At 35.3% G+C, this 23,479-nt stretch overlaps 1 protein-coding gene across 3 annotated transcripts in view; it reads left to right on the forward strand.

Moving 5' to 3' along the window:
* Window positions 1-22,910, forward strand: part of DTWD2 (DTW domain containing 2) — a 106,263-nt gene extending 83,353 nt beyond the window's left edge. For 2 of the 3 annotated variants that reach the window (XM_068667205.1, XM_068667206.1), the window contains 2 exons: window positions 1,810-1,938; window positions 4,673-6,059. In XM_068667205.1, coding sequence (XP_068523306.1) covers window positions 1,810-1,938; window positions 4,673-4,843 — 300 coding nt within the window. In that variant the 3' untranslated portion in view covers window positions 4,844-6,059. Of the gene's footprint in view, window positions 1-1,809; window positions 1,939-4,672; window positions 6,060-22,777 lie in introns of those variants that run through there. The other variant, XM_068667207.1, reaches the window with a different exon arrangement.
* The last annotated feature ends 569 nt before the right edge of the window (window positions 22,911-23,479 follow it).

Genomic DNA, 23,479 nt, shown 5'->3' on the forward strand with positions numbered 1-23,479 from the left:
GCTTTCTGAAGTTCTGCGTGTAATTGCAATAATCTAGATTTGTTATGATCCTTCCATTGTCCGAGAAGGGGAATATAAACACAAATCAAACCTTGAGGAACAAATGAAAATATTAATTTGCCAAATTTTCATTTACTTTTGCTTTTCATTTTTCACACTGAGGTCCAAATTCTACATTTTCTACATGTTCTCTTCTAAATGTTTGTTCCCATTTGATTTTTCAATACTGCAACAAATCGGAGGAAGTAGTTGATAAATGTATCTCTGAAAACGGTCTCTCCAAGCTATCTAAACAGTCCTTGCTAGAAACTTTTAAAACATTCTGAAACATCCACATTTTTGTCCTTCAAACAAATTCAGTAAAAACACCAGAAAAAATCAAAATCAAAACTTTCCTTTGATAAACAAGTTAGGACCTTTTGTCTCTGAGATACATTTTTCTCTTTTCCTATATTTCAGTATATTAAGCTTTTATATCTAACTTGTTTGGCCTTTCTGGAATGGCTTTTTTTTTTTTTTCCCTCCCATTAAATTGAGGTCAGTTAGAATTTGATCTAATTCATTCAAAGTTGTTCAGCAGCTCAGAGGTTCCCTTTTCTATACGAGGTGTCTTGAACTTTTAAGAATGGGTAATTGCATGTGAAAGAGATGATGGAAAATGACTAAAATAAAAACAAAAATGGGAAAAGTGAAGAGGGTGAATAAAGTGAGAAATGCTGAAAAAACTTTGGCAAGCAGGATGGAGGCAAATATCACAGTGTAGTGATAATCACTCATTTTCCAGAGAAGACAGGAATATAAAGATAGGTTTTAGGATGAAATTCAAAAAGGAAATGAATTGACTTGCATGTTTATAATAATTCCATAGGGTTTGTTGCATCATACTATATAAATTTTTAAAATAAACGGATGTTTTATTACGAATAAATCATGCTGATAAAACATTAACTTGTATGGTAAATTATATTTTAAACTTATTTCTTTATATTTTCATATAGAGAATAATATCTGAATTTTCTCATGAAGTCTAATTATGTAAATTCTGTGATGTTTAAACAGCTGTGTAGAAAGGCAATAAAAGCTTTTGTGCTGATAAAACAGACAATGTATTGGTTGAATTACATTTCTTCTTCTGAAAAACCTTTAACTTATAAGGTGGTTATTACTTGAGGCAGAGCAAATAAATCAATTTCAAACATGATTTAGGTAAGCAAAGACTTCTAATAAGTTACCTAAAAATTATATGATTGAATGTGGTTTCTAAAAGTCTTTCATTCAGAACATGACAACTTTTAACCAGTGGAAATGTCAATGACTATTCAGAGTTATTATATACTATGATGTGTGTGTATAGGTTACTGTCTAGGCTCATGTATGTTTAGATTGTGCAATAAAACAAGCATGTGTGAATAGTTAAGTTTTATTTTTGTTATAGGATGTCTATGCAAACTGAAATTGGTTGTGAAAATTTCTTTGTTTTGAGGGTTTTTTCTGGTGAAAAGCACACAAGAATAACATTTTATATTGTACAACCTCTATTTCACTGAGTCTTTGTCTAACAATTGTGTTTTCTTTAGATGTTTGTACAGTAATAAATGTGCAGTTCTTGTCTCTGATGGTGACTTGTAGATTATACAGCATTATACATAGCAGTAGCATATCATTGCTAACTGGGAGACAAAGCATCATAAAAGGTTAGAAGGCAATTAGCCACAGAGGAGAAGGGGCTTTGTTTTGCTTAATATTGGGAAGAATTATCTTGTTTGCTATATCAATGATATTATTTTAGTAGAGTTTGCTATTTTTCAGGTGCAGTTAAAAACCAACATTTCAAGTCAATATGTAATTCGTACACAGCCAACAAACACCTGTCTCTCTACACTTGAATGTGCAGCTGTTGCTCTTACTATTATGGAAAAAAATAAGAGTATACAGGAGGTACGTAACTAATTTTAAATACTTGAGTTTTTAAATGGTGGCATTGGACCACCTTTTGTCTTTTCTGGAAAAATTCAGGGATAAAATTCTTGCCTTGATGATGTTAAAAGTACCAACTAGTATCAGATCATCTCCTGAATGTATTTGGTGCTGGAATATACACCTTGGATGAATGCAGAATTTATCTCACAGACCACTTGACCACTTTTGCCTTTGGTAGTGCTCCATTTTGTATATGGAGTAGTTATTAAAAATAACTCATATCCTCAATTCCTCTTTTTTTTTTTTTTTTTCCCTCTCCTTTTTCTTTTCTTACTTTGTCTAGTGCTTTCTCTGGCACTTCAACTTTTACAAATTTTCACTGTGCTGTCATGAGGTTACTTTGTATCAAAATTCCCTTTTGAGCAGTGCAGTGTTCAGTTTTATTTTTCTCAAGATTTAAGTTCCATTTTTCTTGTACTTGTTACTCAATCTCCTTTTTTTCCCTCTTATTTTTCTCCTTTTTGGTTGCTCTTTCTCTTTGTTACATTATCCCATCCTATACTAATTTCTTGCACACTTCTTCCTGTAATTTGAAATTTATTGAGAAGGGTGACTCAGATTCTCTTCATCCATACATTACATATTTTTAAAAGTTGATTTATAAGGCACCACATATATGCTGTTCTGACAAAGCTTAGGATTTAGTCCTAAACAGAAGTACTATTGTGTATATTGTAGATGCATGTGATGCATAGAGGCACTGTTGTAGTTATCTTTTCCTGTGTTTTTTCTAAGTTTCTAATTTGGGGGTGGTGGGGGTGGGGTGTGAGGTGGAGGTATTTCTTGGAAAATTATTGGATTTTATGTTTTTCCAATATTCTATTTAAAAGTTGGAAACTATTGAGAATTTAAAAAATAACTTTGGATAGAATTTGTTGAAAACAATTTGGTTTGAGACAGATAATTAAGTATTTTACTGCATGGAAAATAGTAAGTTTTCCTCTGCAAAAGCTAGACTGCAGAGATGATTTGAATATCCTCTCACAGCTAGCTTGGAGATAAAGTGCTTTTGTAAGCCTGTCCCACTGACCTCCAGCACCGTGGAATGCAACACCCTGGCTTATGTCTTCCTGCCAGTCAGCTCACAACTCTTAGGTGTCATTCAAGGAATTTGGGATTTAACAGTGCTTGAGTTTAAGTTTATCCCAGGTCAAAGAATACTAATTAGACATTATCCTTTTCCTTGCAAGTTGTGATCCCTCTAGTCTGTGATGAAAGAGATTATGTCCTTTTATAATCTTTTATTGTTGATATTAATAATAGCATTTAATAAGCCTTTTGAAATAGACATAAGAGTAAATCCCAAACATAGACCCAGATACTGCAATCTGATTATGTGCCCAAAATGTGGTATAGAAGGATCCATGAAAAGAGATTTAAAGCTCATTTGTGTTTTCACTAGATTCTAGTGTCCACCCTGAGGTGTTTATATCCTTCTTCGTCAGATAATGAATATTGTGATACCTGACTTCTGTTTAGTGAAAATGGCTCACAGGTCAAAAATTGCTTGCACAATTGACATGGCATAGAATATACCATCATCGTGTCAACCTCTATGACACTAAAGAGTCAACTCAACTTTCAATCAGTTGCTTTTAGAATCAAGCTAGGACAAAATGCATGGCTATGGAAGTTAAGCCCAAGGAAAAATGTGAAATACTGAAATTAAAGTAGGTTTTGCATATTTCTTTTTTCCTTTAGTTTGCTGGGACAGTGTTGTCATATTTTTCCTTCATTAGGATTCCTGTATTTTACAGGCCAAGGGTGGACATTTCCTTAGTGTCTACAATTCATGGTCTTGCATTCTTGCTTTATCTCAGCCACGCAGAATTTGACCCAACCTACTTTTCACAGACAAGATTAGCAGTTTCTCAAAGGTGCTTCTACAAGTTTGCCAGTAGCCAAGTGCTTCATAAACATTAGTGAAATTTTTTATAACCTCTTTGACTTAAGTGCGTGCTATAACATATAAGATGGCAAATTGAAGTCCAGAGCAATGGAAGTTAAAGATGAGCGCCTAATTTGGTGCCAAAAGTAAGTCACTTGATTTTTTATGTGCTCAAAATAGTCACATTTTACATGAAACTCAGCTCCTGCTGACTGCACTTACACTTATGATTGCTTTACACATCTGCACATATGGCCCCATGATACTTATCCAGGCAACCAGAAAATGAAGAACCCACAGTTAGTAACCACTTGAGTTAAATCAGTGGCTTCATTAGTCCTACATGGACTGGCACTGGGCAGAAGCAGTCCAGGTTAGCAGTCCAGCTACCTTGATGATCCTCCCCTCTTTCTAAAACCCTGCTTCAAGTTACTCTGTTGTTACCCAATCACAAACAGTTTAGTTACTGTTACTTATTTTATTACTGTCTGTTGGCTGAGTCGCACTAATGATTGTAGTCTATTTCTAACATCAGGCTAAAACCATAGCTTAGAGTAATGTAGCTGGTACTGAAGATGGCATTGAGTGTGTCTGAGGAAGAAGTAAGGAATGACAGTATGTGGATTTGACATGTCTCTTATTCAGCTGTGTCTTCTGTGGCTCCATATGTTCTATCTATGTTGTATTTTATAAGCATTTTAAAGTAGTTCTGGAATACAAAACCTCTGATAAATGATGTCTCCAAGGTGGCTTACTAAAAGTCTTTTTTTGTCTCCTTTACCCCACCCTTCCATCTTTCTGCAGACTATACTCCGTCCACTTCAAGCTTTATGCTCTTTCCAGCTTCAGCATGGTGCCCAAATCCATCACAGCAAGGAACATCTTCTCAAGAATGGCTTGTATGACAAGCCAATGCCAAAGAATAAGCGCAAACTCAGAAGAATGGAGCTTTTGGTGAATAATGTAAAAATATAGGTAAACTGTACCTACAGTACAGTGAGATTTATTTGCAGCTAGCAAATGAATGTTAATCTGGATTTAGTCCAGACAAATTCCCATACAGTAATAAAATAATTTCTAGGCCCTTCATAGTCGAGCGTTTATCTACCAGTATGACAAACAGCAGTGGACAAACTTTTTCATTTTGCAGTAGGCCAGATGCCTTTGTTTAGATGATAGATCATTCTCATTTCCTATAGAAATGGAGAAAATTCTGAGCATAATTTAGAGTTATATTATCTCTTCGGTGAATAGTATGATCCTCAATAATACTGAATAAATTTACTTTGAAGAAGCTTTTATGAGTATGAAAATAAGAAGAATGTCAATGTAATCTAATGCTAAGGTTTCACTGTTTAGAAGTATATTGAATTTCTGCTATTTTAATTTCAATATCTAATTACAATAGGTTTTCAAACAGTAATTCCTTATGTTATTTAGTTCTCCTGAGCATAAGGCATGGTATTTGTATAGTTCTTTTGACTTTGAGATTTTTATTTCTTCCATTATTAGAATTCCTTTTTGTAATTGTTTGTAACATTTTACAATGCAGTCAGGTTCAGTTTGTATCTTAGTCTTAGCTGTTCAAATTAAGCTCATATATATGTATATATGTATGTATATATATATGTATGTATATATATATGTATGTATATATATATGTATGTATATATATATATATATATATATATATATATATATATACACACATATTTACCTGAACGCTTCTGATTTAAAAACAGAAATAAAAAAAGATGTGGAGAAATCATTTTGGAATTGTAATTCATGTACTTTTTTTTTTTTTTTAGCAAAACCGATTTTTCTTCAGAAAGAAATGAAGGGGACATTTTATGCATAAGACAGGCAATATATATCATATCCATACCCTTACATACAATTGTTATGACAGTTAGGGGATTAAATAAACCCAGTGTAGACAGCACATTCAGAAGTATGATGCAATGACAAATGTTTATTTTTAGATACAGCCTACTAACATGTTTGCAAATCCATTGGATTTATGTGTGTTCTTTAGTTCGTCTCTTTTAACTGTGATACAAAATGTATTTCTTTCTAATGTGAATTGCTACAGACAGAAGGATTGGGTATTTTTTACCGACTTTGTGAATTAATGTTTTATGATCTAGAGAAAAAAAAAAAAAGGATGAAATAAAGGTTTTGATGTTCCTTTCTTATTGTTTATATATTCCTCTGTCATGAAACTGATGAAAATGCTTAATGTTTGTCTTCACTGTCCATTCCACTCAAGATAGCAGCATGGATCAAATTGGTACTAATTAGTCTTTGACCAGATAAAGACATTTTGTCTTTAAGTTATGAACAGCAAATAAGGAAACTATTGAATTGGTGTGTAAACACTGCTCATTAGTTTATTAACTGAAAACATTTCTGCAATTAACAAGAGAGGTCAAAATTAGGTCAGAGATTAGCTAAGAAGTTCTGGTTAACCCTAAACTAATAGTGACCTTTTGTTTAGGAATGGATTAACAATTTAATTTGTCTGGCTAAGCTAGTTTATATATATATATAGTTTATATAATCTTGTCCTTTTCTGGTCAAGATAAATGCTGTATTTGTCACTAATATCAGTAAACCTGAATTAGTTTTGACAAATCTGAAGCAGAACAGTCTCAAGTGACTAATGGTAGTGTAGATGCACTCTCCATTGGAATGGAGAAAGGGTATGTTTATTCTGGTAGCAAAGCACAGTGCAGAAATCTCCAGCCTAGCCTGGAGTCTGAACTTTCTGTCTTGTGCAACTTGTGTGTGCAGTCTTTTGTGTGATGCTGCCTCTAGTTCTGGGGTTGGCATTGCTCATACTGGTCTGTGAATCTGTTTCCCTCATGATCTGGGATCCAAGCATTACTAAAAGAAATGGCAGTATCAGTTAGGGTTTATTTTTAATGTCACTTTTACATATATGGATGATGTTCACATTTAACACTGCATATTAATTTGGTTTACCTTGTTTTAGAGTCATTTAGAACAATAATGTATTTTTTGATAAATATTTTGAAGATTATTATTGTAAACAAAACTGTAAATGTGTCTTTCAGCAGAATGTGAGCTTATATTATGCAGAACAGAAAGGCATTTTTTTACTGCCTGGGATTCACAGACATCTGTAAAATGCCTTGGAATTACAGGATCAGAGAAATAGTTGTCCTAATTGAGTTATAATCCTGCATTAAATACTCTTGTGTATACAATCTGTGGATTCAGAGTTTTCATGTTTTTCAGTGAAGGACAAATTCCACACAGCTTAGTTTTTACTTTTGTTGATTCCTCTTATTCTTCTAATTTTGCTCCTGTGGTTAACAGGATTTGTAGGATATAATGCTGGATACATGGAAGCCTTTAATTGCTAATTTCCCATGCTGTACTACTGTACTAGGTCAATCACTACGCAGCAGTTGCTGAAGAAATGAAAAACAATTCACTGAAAACCTCCAGGCATTTTCTTTTTTAAGATTTTTGCATATCCCATTGCATCTCTGTTAGAGTGATAATTTAGGTGCAGCACAGCAATCATATGAAGTTCAATTTCAGATTTGTTTGAAGCTGTTAAACACAAAATACAATACCTTTTTTTTTTTTAACTTTTTTGTTTTTTACTTTTTTACTTTTTTACTTTTTTACTTTTTTTTTTTTTTGATAGAACTTGCCTGGCTTTAAAAATATATGCTGAATAAAAATTTAAGGGTAAGAGTTTAGAAAGTTGTATTTCAAGTGTTCTGGTTTCAGAATTTACCTCTAAATACACTGCCTCAAAGAAATGGGTACTCCACAGTCCAAACTCTTTTGAGGGAAGTTGTGCTTGATGAAGCAGCGCTCTTTGCAGGCAATTTCATTAGAATGAGTTTAATTTGCAGTTTTATTTTTTGCTGTAATGGTCAATCTGTTTCATTTTTTGTAGTACCAAAAGATTAATGAGTCAAAACCACCAGTCTAACAAGATATTGATTAGGAAGAAAAGAATGCATTTGCTTCTAGTGTTTGTTTCTTTGTCCTTGTCCACTTTATGTTTCCAAATATTACTTACCAAAATGAAATCTGCCTTATATGTTCCACTACATCATGCTTTGGGGAACCTTTGTCATGGATAGCAGGCTTTTAAACGTGTATAAGTTTTGCAAAAGTGGGCACTGTTAAATCTGTGTGTTTTCATAATCCACTAGACGAAGTTTGTTGAAAAAAAAGGCAAAGTGAGAAATCTTTCAAATTAAGAACAAAAGAAAACCCTTATGTTTAGAAAGCTTTCAAATTAACAGGTTCAAATTTCTTAATTTCAGATTAAGAGATGCTCAGGACAAACATAATTTTTCTGGGCTATGATGTTATATTAATAAGAAATTACCTGTTGATTAATTTTCCTTTAAATAAATGCAAAACTTTTCAACTAACTTAAAAATTGGCAAAAAATATTTTAAGGCCAGGGGTTTCCTTCTCAACTGTTGTATTAGAATAAAAAACTGCTTATGTTGCATTATTTTCTACAACTTTACTGCTGATTTTGAGATTCAATTAAAAGCTGAACTTTTAAAAAGAGTAGCAGTTCATGCTTTTCTCTTGAGGTTTCTGTTTATTATGCCAATATATGGGAATATACATAAATTATATACTTGTTTTTGCTTTGAAGCTATGGAAGATCTAATTTGCTGTGTTCATGTGCTGCTGTGTCTCTACATAATTGAATGTTTGCATATACTGATAACACAAGGATGTATACCAAATCCTTTGTTGTACCGTTTTAGCACCTTTAATTCAGTTAATGAATAGACATGGCTTTTTCTGTGCTATTTGAAAAGGGTTCCTTTGTTATCCGTTAAAAACTGCATCAAGATTAAATTTCTGTGGCAGTATCTTCCAAGCATTTCAGTTTCAGTGCTCTCTTTTTTTCTGCAGTAGTGGCTGACTCCTGTTTGCTACCCCACAAACACACATGCCTTCCCATAACCTCATAATGATGCATCTCCAGCTCAGTGGCCTACCAGCAGTAATGACCTGAACACGCTGTATCGCCTATGCCCTTTCCTTCCCCGCATTCTTATATTCAAGTGAAAAACAAAAGAAAGCTGATTCTGTTCTTCTCTTCTCCCTACTACAAAATGTGTGTTTTAGGAAGTTCCATGCACCTGCAGCTACCAGATTTGTTCCTTGTGTTCCTTGTCACAATCCCTCCAAACACCTAGCACTTCATGTCTTGAATGTTGCTTCTTATGTAGTGGGGGACAGATGGCAGGGAAGTGAAGAGGGGAGAAAACAGGGAAAAGACTGTTTAAAGAAATTGGTTAGGGGACTTAAATAAAAGTTGCTTCTGTTGTCAGGTGTAGCTGGTATAAAGCTTGATACATGTCACTGTGGCTTGGTGTTTGCTTAATACCAGGATATTCCTAACAGTTTGGCTTGTTTGCAGAGCGTATCTCAGGGTGGCTTCTTTGTTTAATGCGTAAGATGCATTAAAGACTTTGGACTCCTTTATATTTTATAAAAGAGGCCAATTATATTTTCTACCTGAGAAGGTACTTTTATCACTAAGCAACAGAAAAAAATGCTGTCCTTATGTGGCTGCAATGCTTGCAGCACAATTAGTTATAGCTGAGGCTGATGTATGTGCCCCTCTTGGTCTGGGTGGATTGTGTTTGCCTGCATATTGCACATCTTCTGTCATGGATGTAAGAGGCAGCAGATGCTCAGTTGGAAGTGGCTTTGAACTGTTCTCTCTGCCCATGTAAGTAATAATTAAAAACCTCAGTAGATGTAACAGACCATATGCTATGCTGTGGCCTACTGTGTCTGTAAGGACAGGTAGCAAGTTTTAAGCTCTTATATCTGAACTGAAACCAGGAACTTATCTGGCATATGAATACTTCAATCAAGGAGTGTTATTTGGGCTTGAATGTTTGAATATAGCCTCAATAAGGATGCACATAAAAGAGTATATACCAGTGACTTAAAGCACATTGAGACAAATCTTATCCTTTGTGTGTTAGTGGAACAGAGCAATTACAATATTTGGCAAATCATTCTATTTACATATGTAAATATAGATAATATATTTATTATATGAATATAAAAGTAGTTATAAATTATCAGCAGCTTTTAAATAGCATATCAAAATAAAATTAACTGTCTATTTAAAAAAAGTTAGTGGTTCTGGCTTCTTGTCTTTTTGCTGTACATGTTTGCATTAGTATTTGAAAATATAACATATGGTTAGATAAAAGTAATTGTATTTTTTTTCTCAATACATATGTAATTTAAATGTATTTAGAGTGAAATGGGTTATGTACTCGTTGTGATTCAGCATTTGCAGAATTGAGGTCTGTGTTTGAACCTTTTCAGTAAGTATTAACAATAGGCAATGAGAAAAAGTGATACTATATTATATTAATTTATCAGTTAAGGTACTTTATTATACTACAAGTAAACCTATAAGGGAATTTAATTTTACACAGTCAAAGTCCTTATTTTTTCAGTTCTGGAATTATGTAGGATGTTTAAAGTCAATGCTAGATGTGCTAGTGTATTCTAAAAGTAGAGTAAGTGTTGGGAGCGGTAGTGGCTTTAGCTGAAAAGATCACCTATACAATTTTCCTTTGAAAAGTTGTGAGAATTTGTTTCCTTTTTCAGTAGGCAAGTCTATGGTATACACTTTTTACATTTCGATTTAAGTGTAATAAAATTGTACAGAACTTATTGTTCATTCTGTTTCATTATGGATTACATTAATAATGGATTTGTTAACGAAAGGTGATAGGAGTCAGGTATTAGCCAAAAGGTCGAACACTGACCCTTTGTTACCCTTTCTTTATCCAAAGCAATTTTCTGTCTGAGTTTTTAAGCATACTTTTTTTTAATTATTATTATTATTATTTTTTGGTAGATGAAATGTGTGTTGAAGTTGACTTTGAAACAGTTGTTAGCTTCTTGTACTGTTTTGCTTTATTCACCTGCCTCCCCCCACAACAGACAGTAGTTCTTTCCTCTGGGGTTCATACTGTTGCTCTGCCTGTGATCAGCAAAAGTTTCATATTCTTTTGCAGGGCATGCTGAATGTACACCTATTCCTACAACACTAAATCATCTTGGACTCTCTCTTCAGATAGCAGTCATGTTTTGGTTTTGACCCCATCATCGCTTTGGAGTCACAGATGATATTATGCAAGGCTGTTCCGTTTTGTTGGGGGCATTACATGTTTTTGATAGGAGTAAAGAGAACAAAGTATGAACGTGAATATCCATTGCAGTTATTGTTTAACAGAGGTTTATTTGAAATGGAGAAAATAAAAAGTCAATATTTGTCAAATGATAAAGGACAAAATATGGAAGTGAGCTTTTAAGGACCTAAAGGACCAGATTTTATACCTTGCCTAGGAGCAAGGTGCAATAATAATAATAACGGGAGAACCTTCTTTATGCGCCCTTCAGAAGGAAAGTCACTGCCCCTCTATTCAAAGCAATTGAAGAGCAATTCCTTCTCTGTGTATAGACATGCATTGTTTCAAAGAGGGAGACAAAATGGCATGACTATTACTTAACCTTAAAATGGCTGTAACTGTCTGTGTTACTTCTGAAAGAGCAAAACTCTAGATAGAATGCAGCCTCTTCTTTGGGATGTTCTCCTTTAAGTTTATAAGGGCTTTGAAGCCCTTATAAAGGGAAGTTAGGCGTGCTTAAAAACTGATCAAGAGAAGCATTCTTTTACCTGACAGCATTGCATACCCCAGACATAAACTGGTCTGAATTACTGTTGTTATTTTCACAGTGTGTATACAAGAAAGTGATACCTAATTAAAAGTGTTGCTAAAGTTTGGGAAGAGAGAATTGATTGTTACTGGTTTTGTTTGTTTAATTTTTTCAAAGGTAGCTATAAACAAATTTAGGAACAGGGGATTAGTTTTTGAAGAAATTGCTTGGATGTGGAGAGAGGTATGAATGACAGAAACAGAGAATTTAGACCCTGTGATTTACATCTGCTCTGACTCCCCGTCACTTTCAAGTCAGAAAAACTGTAATGTGAATGCTATAACCTTTCAGAGAGCTAGGTCAGTCTTTGTGTTCATATTCCACTGAAATTCTCAAACAAGGTCCTGTGCTGTCCTTTGCAGAGATATGAACTTAACCTTTGTAAAGCTTTCATTGAAATTCTGGAGATTTGGATTGAGTTAACTGTAAGTTTTAAATCTGACTTCTGACTTTGATTTTTTTTCCTTGTAAAACACTGAGTGCATTCTTCTGCCTCAAAACCACTGAAGATGGAAACCTATTTGTATTATTATAGTTCTTTGTACACGTCTCAAACTTCTGAAATGAAACATCAGCTTCCTGTAATAATTGTATGAATTGTGTCCATTTCATGGCAATGGCTGAGTTCTTCCCATTTATAAGTTCATCTAAAGTTACTGTCATACTAATTCATTTATTTTGAGAAAGTTACTAGTTCCTAGAAGTAGGTGTTTGGCAGGTAGTTATTTATCTACTTATATCAAAATGGTATTCATATCAACCTATTTGTATTTACTCACAAATTTTTAGGAACTTTGTCTAGTGCTCTAGTGCACAACAGATGTCCCAGCTTTTAATCCAAGATGCTGTTTCTGATGTGTGGCAGGTAATAGGCATCCATAAATAAATACTTCATACAATCATTTTTTTTTTTTGAGGGAAAAAAAAAGGCAGCACTTTTGCTTTACATTGGAACCTAATGAAGGGGAAAAAATAAAAAATGACAAGAGCGTTCTGCTGAGTGATTCTTCCAGTTAAGTTAATGATTTCTACAGGGGAATGCCTCATGAATAATTCAGATGAGACAGAAGCAAGTGCCTCACTGGCCTATGACTCAATGAAGAAATCATGTTGGAACCAAAGCATCCTATGTAAAATGTATGATAGTGTTAATGCTGATGTTTAAGTATTAATAAGTTTTGTCCTGCAGAGTAGCCAGGGGTGCAGTAGGATTGAATCCAAGACAGCATTTGTGTATATCTCTTCTGAAGCTGTCACAACTGCTTCATTTTAAAATAGAGCTAAGTGGATGGTCATTGTTGCCTGAAGTAGGCACCAGTTCTCAGGCAAGTTGAATTGGCTTTCAAAAGAGCATATGCTGTCAAAATTATACACGTAGGTGTGTAGGAGTAGAGCAGGCACCCCATTTCATATTGCTCAGCTTCCTGAAGAAGTGAGCTTTTTTTTTTTTTTTTAAGTTAAATATTGTAAGCAGGGACAGAAGAAAACCTTCAGAGAAATTCAATGTCTTTTAAATATGAACTGTGGTAGCTCATGCAGGAAATGTATAGCAAATATGAAATGCTGAGTTTTAATTTCATAATTATTAATCAAATATATATTTGTTGTGCAAATATGTCACAGTTTTGAATGCAGTCCATAGTTAAGTTTTACAGAAGGTAATGAGTGTTATCTGAGGAGCTTTGAGGAGCTTACAAAAACTGCATAATTTAATCATTTTTATTTCAGTGCCAAGAACTGATAACATACTTGCTCTCTGCTTGAAAGGAGTTTTAGGAAAGTAATTGGGTCAGTTTTGCCTTCCTTATTTGTCTGTTTCATTAGTGCTGGCTAGTAAGGCTAGATTTCTTCTTCTGCAGTGATTGTGCCTGACTGCTCCCTTAGCATTTGCCTTACTCTCCTCGTGAATTTTTATACAGGAATATGGACTTCACTGCAGCGTGTAAAATTTGTTTTAACATGTCAGAGCTGAAAACATGTTCTAGTGTGCAATGGCATTCTAAAGCTCAATATAATACCTGGATAGCTTATGCAGAGACAAGACTTTGAATCTTTTATGTACCTGCAAAGAGAAATGGAAAGTGGCTACATCTTCCTTACAGAGTGGCTCTGACATAGCTTTCTGCCAACTACACTACAATGCAAAAGAAATGTGACACAAATCTAGAATATGACTATAATCCAACAGAGAGAACACACTCCACAAGAATTAAATATCTAATTAGTAAGGTTGAGGAGATTATACGCTTAGGGACACATATATATATATATATATATATACACACACACACACATATCGTATTTTTAATCTTAAAGGTTTAAACTTAAAATATACTTTACTACAATCTAAGGTGACTGGTTGAAATAGTACTGTACACTATTTTGCCATTACTTTGAGTCGTAACAGCTTGCTGTTTTTGAACAAACAGAACATTTCTGCTTGGCAAATTTTTAACTTTGTTAACAGTAGCAATATTTTCTATAGCTCTTGCATGCTATCCTTATCTTTAGCAGTGTGCCTTACCACTGTATAGTAGGATGTAATAGATTTTAATTAAACCAACTCAGTTTGACAAAAAATATTTTAATGATGCTCCATAATGCCAGAGGTTTTATATTTAATGTCACTTAGAGAACATTGACACAGGGAACTCTTTTGACATGTTTATATTTCAGAGGTCCTTGGATCAAAAGTCTGTTGTAATAAAAAATGACACAGTACTTGTGATGTGATACATAGGTCATCAGTTCTTAAGGCTGCATGGAACAGTATGGCTTGATTTCAGGAAAGTAGATGTCTTGGTGTAGAAAATAGATGAACCCTCTGAAATTTAATGTAAGTTTTATCAGGAGTATCAAGAATTTGGATTCACAGTAGCTTTTAATTCTTTTAAAGAAATTAAATCTCAAACTCTATATTGAGCATGATTTTTGGTTAATGGCACAAACAAAAAGATTTCAGATAATGTTGCGGAGTAATACTATTTCTTAATGGGTGAGATGTGGTAACTGGTCACATTTATCTTTCATATAAGCTGCAATGTAAAGTGGTGAACTTTAAACATCATTATGAGGGTAGCATATGTTTTGCAAGTCCATAAGCTGTCCAGTTAGCTGCAAATATTCAGTGGAGTGATGTAGGTCATATTAGTCTTTAAGCTTGTCCCTGCCAAAGTACTTGAGGAAGAAAAAACAAAACAAAACATCAAAGCTAATTTCAGTGTAGATAATGCAAACTTCACCTATGCATTTTTCTGTTCTCTTAGGAGACTTTTGTGTGTCTGTGAAACAGAGAAATCAGGTTTGCAGTCTTGCTAGGGGTTTCTCAGTCAGGCCACAATTTATTCATAGCAAAATCCTAATTCTCATAAATTGCAAACATAGTTTACGTTTTACAAAAGCATGAGATACTGCAGATACCTCTTCAAGAATGCTTGTGTTTCCTGAGCCTTTCAAATTCCTCTGTTGTCTTTTCCTTGATTTTCAACACCTCCTTTATGCTAGGAATTGTATCCCAGGCTCCTTGGTTTCTCTCTTGACATGCCCTCTTCCCAAATTAGGGCATAAACTGACCCACCTCTTACAAAAGCCACATTTAAATATCAGTGCCTTGGCTTTTGCCTGACAAGTTGCTAAAAAACAGATTACCCAGTTTTCCCAACTAATAAATTATCAGATCCTTTCTCTTACATGTCTAGTTTTTGATTGGACAGAATTGAGAATACTTCTCAGAGTCTCTGGAGTTTAACAGTATATAAATTAGTTCTTTCATTTGCCCTACTGTGCTAACCACTTTCTATTAACATTGCTTTCAAAGATCACTAGCAACATTTTCCATTTTCTTTGCTCCAGAGGCTTTGTATGTGAATGTGAGATTACAACACTTTATGGTTCATAAGGCCGGATCTTATACTAAAATGGCAACATACAATTTTCTGCTGCCGTGGCATCTGTTTTCTATAAGTTGTTGTGTTTTAAATTTGCTCCTCAGGAAGATCTCTCTAATTTTCCCATTTGGGACCTCTTTGGCCTTCATGTGTGAGCTGACATTTTATCAGATTGTAACTTTCTATAGGGCACTTACTGTGTAATAAATTATGAGAGCCAGCTCAAGATTTGTTAATTAAATTATAGGAGATGTTCATGGATGTCTTTTTAAGGTCATGTTGGTGCTCTTTCGTCTTCTCACTTGAACCCTGTCCTTCAGTCATCCATATGCATGTGGCTACTTCTTCTCTGTCTGAGGAAGGTCTACAGAAGAACAGTCCTTCCTTTTTTCCCATGCAGACACAACTGGTGTGTTCCAAAGGGGCCCAAGTGCACGCTGGTGGAGATGCAGCTGGTATACACAGTGCCCAGTGAATTTAGACGTAGAGAGATGTTTACCAGAGAGGTAGTAGAGGTATCTGAGAGGTAGTTCTTGTGTCTGTTCCTTGAGGTAACTGAGCGCCTCAGTCCTTCACAGGTCGTCTCTGGACTCTGCTTGCTCCACAAGTAGCACACATCCAGCACAGCACAAAATGTCCGATCCTGCCAATGTTCACAACAGCACCCAGTTATGTCAAGGCACAGGTCTGCAAAAACAATTGGTCCTCCTCCTCTACTTACTTTGCCCCTGTATCTTTCTCATGCTTCTTTGGGCAATGGAACAGACTTTGATGGCCAAAGGAAAGATATGTTCAGACACTCTCTTGAAAGTAATTTTGTTTAACAAAACATCACATCACAAAACCAATATTATTTCTCCCTTGGGAAAAAGATTAAGCACTGTTAATGTTTAGTAATGAAAAGAGCTGCATTTTTTTTTTTTAACCTTCTCAAATTTTGCCTTAGCGTTTGTTAACATTTCTGTCTAGTGACAAAATACCATCTTCCATTAAAAAGAAATTTGTGGCTCTCATTTCTGAGAAATCCCCAGGGAATCCCATAGTTTTGAGCGCTGATCCTGCTAAAAGTCATTTATACCAGTCATTTACTTTAATTAGTGGCTGTGGGAAATGGAGACATAGGCTTCTGATATTTACTCAGTTTTTGCTGATATTATTGTTTAAGCAACTTTTCCACAGAATGGAAATGTTTATGTAAAATTTGACTATACAAGGCAGTAGTAGTGAAGTGTTGTCAGACCAGTGCCTGTTGTGAACTCCCTTTAACCAATATGAGGGTTCAATAGAAGCTGTAATGTTTGTTAAAAATTTTCAAGTTATGTCTGTGTTAAACTGGAACTGAATGGCTGAATGGGCATATAAAATGTAGTAGATATGGCCAATGGGAGATTCAAAGTCCGCTTACTTTCTCTTGTTTTGTATCTGCTATGAAAATGTTTATGTATGTTTATGGCTTTAACAGAATCATGTCAGTGATTCCATTTTGGCTAGATAGCCTTATGTGGCAACATGAAGTATTGTTTTAATACTTTTTGTAAACATTGGGTGCTCACTTCTAAACATATGTGAGCGCTGGAGCTGTTGTTAAACTTGAGTTCCACCGTGTGCATTTGAAGTGTTCTGTTTTTAAGAATGTTGAAAACAAATTTTGAGTTTCAACTAAGTATCCCCTTGGTGAAAGAAGTGAGTAATAGCAAATAAATTGATTTGCCTCTTAGGGAATGAATCTTCTGTAGTGATAGAATACATAGTTTAGTGCGGAAATAGCAGTATGACACTGGGGAACAGAGATGGTTGAGAAGCAGTATCAGTTCAAGGGAAACATGTTAGCAAGGCATTCTTAACTGCGCAGCTGGGGGAGAAGGAAAATAGCTAGGAAATTTCCCAGCCTAAAGAGAGAGACTGTTGAAAAATATGGCTAGAGGTTTAGTGGAGCAGAGAAAGTACTAATATGACAATGGGAAATTCAATAGATTTGGTAGGTGCTTTTTCAAATTGTATGTTTTATTTGTATATATAAAAATGTATAAATAGACATGCAAAATATTGTGTGATTAAAGAGAAGAGAGAGAGCGTATGTATACTTTGTCACCAAATAGCACATAAATGAAAGCTATTTTGTTTTGCATTTCCAAGAATGTGCTTTTCAGCTGTTTTTCTTTAGTTTCTGATTTCAGAAGAATCCCTTTGCTGGGGTCGTGCTCTGTGGTGCATTGTTAGGGGAACTTTACTTATAATTTATTTTCAAGCAAAATTAATTAATGATAACCCTAGACAATATGTTTCTCCAAAGGAGAAATTATATAGTATTATTCTGAATATATTGTGCATAGAAAGTAGTTTTTGGAATTTGTCTTATTTTTTATTCTCTTACATGCACTGTCTTTTCATGCTACACATATGTAATAGTGGAGTCTTACAGCTACTTTCCAATTTCTAATATCATAGTTTGAGGGGAAGACTGGCATAAATCCTGGAGTAGGTAAAATTTGTGGGCCTTCCATAACCAGCTACTTTTTTACTCAGATACATGGTCATAAAATAATATGTCTCCTGGTTTGGGCTGAGATTTTGTTAGGTACCAAGTCTTGCAATGAGATTTGGGCATCCTTGTATTTCTTTGAAAATTCAGGTACCAATAGTAGCAGAAGCTGTTTTCCAATACTTTATTACAGTTAAAGCTCAGCAATAGCATCTAAGCTCAAGTACATAGACAAACACTTTGCCTAAAGGAAGTGCTGTATAGTAGCAGCTCCCTTAAACTACAACAGTAGTTGTGGCTGCCGATCACTAGGTGTCAAGCTGGAGGCATTTCCTTTGTGGGCCATTTTAAGTTCAGCTCAAATATTTGGGAAACATAGGACAAACAATGAACCTGAAAATTTTGAGGTTGTATGTAACTTAGAAAGAGTTTGAATATTTACCCAGATAACCCATAGAGGCAAGGGGAAAAAGACAGATCTAAAGGCTATTTGAGTTTTTATTTTTTTTATTCTGTGCAATGAATCAGGAATACTATTATCCGTTGTTACTTCAAGATGAATTTGATGATTTGCATCATCTTTCTGACAGAAAGAACATACCTTATCTGAGAAAAGTGTTATTTTGTTTTTGTTTATAATTCAATCCTTGTTCTTCACACACGAACTGTTTTGCTACAACAACTTTACTAGCACCCAGTAGAGTTCATACATAGCTTGTAAACAATTTTTTGTTTTTTTTTCTTTTTAAACACCTTCAAAGCAAAGACTTTGTCATGGTTGGATGGACCAGTACATTGTGGAAGCAGTCATTAGACCTGAAGACAGACTAATTGGATGTCTGCCTTTTGGTACATGATATTAAGACTTAAATTCTAGCACACCTAAAGTTCATGCCATTCCACGCATCAGTCAATTAGACAAAGGAAAAACAGTTCAATTTATTAGACTCCATGACTCAGGCAGTTGATTATACTGAGAAAACACAGAACTTGGTGCTTTAGCAAAGGGTTTGCTTTTGTAATTGACTAACTGCTGCCTCCTGCTCTATTGACCTTCACTAATTTGTAGTATTGTCTGTCATTCCTTATCTGCAGCTGAGTGGGGAGGTTCATATGTAAACATCAACATCATTAAGGTCAGGGGGGACTACATCTGTCTCTGTAGTCTGTTCATTTTAATTGTGTGTACAGTCAGATTGCAGGCTTTCTGCCATTTCGTTCCGCAGATCTATCTGAAAATCTGCAGTCTTTGTCATGCTGTCACTGTTTTAATAATAATGCAATAGATAATGAAAATAGCTATGGATCATTCAAAAGCATTGAGAATTTCTTCTGGTACAGTCCCCGTGCTGCCACATAGTCCAGTGTCCCACGGACCTGAGGGGGGGCGGCTCAGCTGTGGACGCTTTTTGTGTACAGCTTTTCTGTGGCAGCTTTTTGGGTACACTGCAGGCTGTGCCACTATGGCCTCTGAAACATCAAGAGGTATGTCCTGTTGTTCTAATTGCTGTGGGCTTCTTTCCCCTCAGTATATCTGCTGGGAGGCTGAAACAGAGAAAACTCCCCCAAACTTTCACTTTGAAAAGTGGCATAAATACTCCGAAGTTGCATTCCCAATGTCTATATGAAGTGAAAAAATGTGCTCGTGTTTACAAGAGCCTGCCAAGATTACAGCTTTTTAAGGAGAAGGCTATTTCCTGCTGTTATCTATGCAATATTTACGTTTGCAATTTTTGAAGACATTAGCTGTTGTGTTAGATAAAAATATTGTGACAAAAGAGGTGTAGGATTAATGCTATTTGCAAGTTTCTATATCATGTTAATTTCTGCTTCAGAATGATTGTATATAAAAAAATTGCTCTTTTCCATCTCTAAACACTTTCAGTGTTTCAGTTCTGTTTGTGATAATTCGCATAGCTTAATATATTTTAGCATTTTTTTTTGTATTAGCCATATTGTGTCCTTATTTTAATTTCATCTTACTGTTCAACACAGCAAGCTTTGTATTACAGCAAATCATTCTTATTCCCTTGATGTTTCTTTCCTTCAGATATTTGCATCTTCCATGCTTTATTTTCCCCTTTATTTACCCTGGCTAAGCTGATACACATGGTAGTCTTTTAAGAGTTTTTCCCAAAATTCTTCCTCTAGTCTGTTATGCTGTTATTTCTGTTAGTCTGAAGCTTTTCAGTAAGTTGTCTAGATATATACCCAGTAGACTTGCTGTTAACATTTTGCTAACAAATGACTGCTCCTTCTCTGCCCCCTAATGAGATGCAGGACCCAAACATATATATATATATTTTCACTTCCCTGCTATGTATCCTATTAAACCGTCCCAATTAATAATCAGCTCCATTTCAGTATCAGGATTTTGAATTGTTTTGCACGAGCTGGTTCTAGTTTGACGTTTTTCAGGTTGATTTGCAATGTGTTTTTTTGTTCTTATTCCAGAGCTTCCATGTTTTCCAAACAGTAAATTTATGTGTTCCTAACCTCTACTGATGTGGTATCAATCAGGAATAAAATTGACACATTTGCTTCCTGCTAAAGACTGTGGATGAGAACGCTAAATAAATGTGCTTCTTATGCTCTCATTTGATCACAGAGTACAAAAGCGGAGAGGGAGTAGATACTTCAAGGTCTGATTTCAAAGTAGTCTTGAATATATGGAAAGATGGTGGCTGCATTAATGGGCAATCAGCAGTTTCACTTAGGCAGAAGTTGATGAAAGTGTTTTTAATGGCAGTGACCTACCTGATCCTCCCTCCAGCTTTGCCTACTTCAAAATGATCTTCAGAAACCAGTGCTAACCCATATGGAATGCTGAGAAGCGCTGAAACTCATTCTGTGCATCGTGATGACTAATTGAAAGAAACAGCTTGATGAATTTTCTAGTCCAGTAAGTCTGGCTTTTGCAGAGAAACTGCATTTCTGAATCGTGGCAAGCAGAGACCAAAAAGTTATTGCCTCCAGCAGTAGGTCTTTGATCTGGCTCTGACTGATGCTGTGTAGCTGTGAATTCCTCAAGGTGATGCAGCATCACTTCTGAACCATATTACTTACAGATCTGGATGATGAAGCATAAAAATAACCTGTATACATATTTAACCCTGCAGCTGTGTTACACTGCACTTCCTTGAGCTCAAGGTCATGTTTACTCCTTTCATTGCTTTCTTGAGAAGAGCAGGGCTGTTTATGTATTTGAGAGCCTTAATAGTGGTATCTGTTCTTCAGTGTGACCAAGAATCACTACTGCTTACTAGGAAAATGTATATGAAAGAAAATAAACTAATTGATGCCCTTTGGCAACTGCAGTAAAATACTATCCTCTTCCATCAAATTTGCACATTACAAGGGTGCTAAAAGAAAGCAAGCATCCCACAATTCACTGCAAGCTGAGAAGAGGATAAGACCAGCTAGGAAGTGTTGTAAATTTATTGTACAGCTAGTGGGAAGAAGGAAAATCCTCAAAAAATTTGGTTCATAACAGAGTTACATAGAAATTATATGTAATTATATGTAATATTATATTAAATAATTTATATAATAATATAAATAAATATATATAAAATAAATTTCAATATAAAATTTGAAAATAAATAAATAAATATATAAAAAATAATTTAATATATGTACATTCTTGGATGTTATTTTCCTAAACGAGCCAGTTGACATCTGTTTCTCTGCCTTAGTAACATTACAGTAATGATGAGCAGATGAGGAGTGAAAGGAAGTGAAGGCAAGGGCAGCCCCCAAATGAAAAAGCTTTCTGTTCCACCAAGTCTTTTTTGCCCAGATAGGGAAAGCTTTTCTCCTTTAAACAATGCTCATCTTAGTGACAAGTGAATGACTGAAACACAAAGTGAAGTGGAGAGCAAGGGGTAATTGGGTTAATTCAATTTGACCTATATTTCCAAGATTTGATCAAAGACTGACTAAATAATTTGATGGAAGTTGTTTGGTTGTTTTGTTTTGTTTTTAAAAAGATTAATTACAGGCTGTAGGAAAATCGTCACAACATTCTAAACTTGACAAATATTGTGTGAGATCTGGATACAACACGGATACTGACCAAGAATAATTTCAAATTCCTCAGGAAATTAGTAGCTTATGTACAAACCTATGCAGTGGATGACAGAGGCTATGTGAGTCTAACTACTGTCTTAGCGAATTACTTTGAAATTACTGGTGAGCAGAATTGCCTTTATTAGATCATGGTGAAAAGGTGAGAGTGGCTGGGAAAAGAGATCATCTGGATGCTAGGGAAGGCAGCCAGGGAGTTCTGGAGAGACTGGCATCAAGACTGGGAGGAGGGAGCAGTCCGACTGGGAGGAAATTCAGGTATCATTCAGGTGTGAATGATACTTAGTGTGAGAAACCTTGGCAGATGTAATCTTGGCATGCATAAGTGACCACACTCTTCTTTAAACTGACTTGTTCAAAGGAGAGAAACAGAGCTCTACAAGGAGAGAAATTGCTATCCTGCATTATGACAAAGAAAGTAAGTGGGAAATTGTGTTAGCAGATTCATAGAGACCAGTCTGAGATTTAGTGGTAAAAGGGCAGAAACTGGCTGATTTGTAGAACCTGATAATTAGACAGCTAGTTCACATTAAAGAGGAATCACAAAACAGTGAAACCTCCTGAGCCTGCTTTTCTCATTTTACTGTTCTGTGTATGTTGATTTCCCTTTCACTTCTCATTGTCTAATTATATTAAGAATTCCAGGAGAGAATGTTAATATTTTCATAATTTTTATGCTTCTAGGCCAGAGATCCCCAGCCTGCTTTACATGGAGATAATCACATATGCAGCACACTGGATGAGTCAATGCCATACTTCGGAAAAGAAAAAGTATACTGTAAAAGTACAGGGAGATTATGAGAGGTAAATTTCAAATGTACAAGCAGTTTTTGCTGTAGTGCTGTGTGTGTGTGTTTTGCTTGACTGAAAGTAAATGTGATGCACAATGTGATGTACCATGGTGTAGTGCTGCTGTTTTATAAACCCAGGTATTGTCTACTGCTCTTCTTCTCTGTCCTCACCCATGAACAGAGGTTTTAATAAGGCATCCGGCCATGGCCTCCACACTTCTGGGAGTGTGATACTTGTTTCATAGTGCCAGAACACCCCCAAGGTGCTGAAGATCTCTACTATGGAGGTAAAGCCAACAGGGACCGTTGAACATCACTGGGATCAAGTGCATCTGTGATGAGAGAAACTGGATGTTCTTGGTGGTTGAGGTTATGGGGGTAATGGGGGTAATTGTGCTTGTTTCTTTCCACTTTCCACAGGGTTGTTTTTAACTAAGCACGACTCCTGGTTTATGTCAAATACCCACTTATGACCCCAGGCCTTGTCCAACAAGGTCAAATGGGGTTAACTGCTGATGAAAACGGAAATACATTGCCACGTTCTCACAGTTTCTGTTAACTTACAGCACAAGAGCGCCCTGAGATAGAAACACAC

This window comes from Anas acuta, chromosome Z (assembly GCF_963932015.1).
Source record: "Anas acuta chromosome Z, bAnaAcu1.1, whole genome shotgun sequence".
NCBI classification, from domain to species: Eukaryota; Metazoa; Chordata; class Aves; order Anseriformes; family Anatidae; genus Anas; species Anas acuta.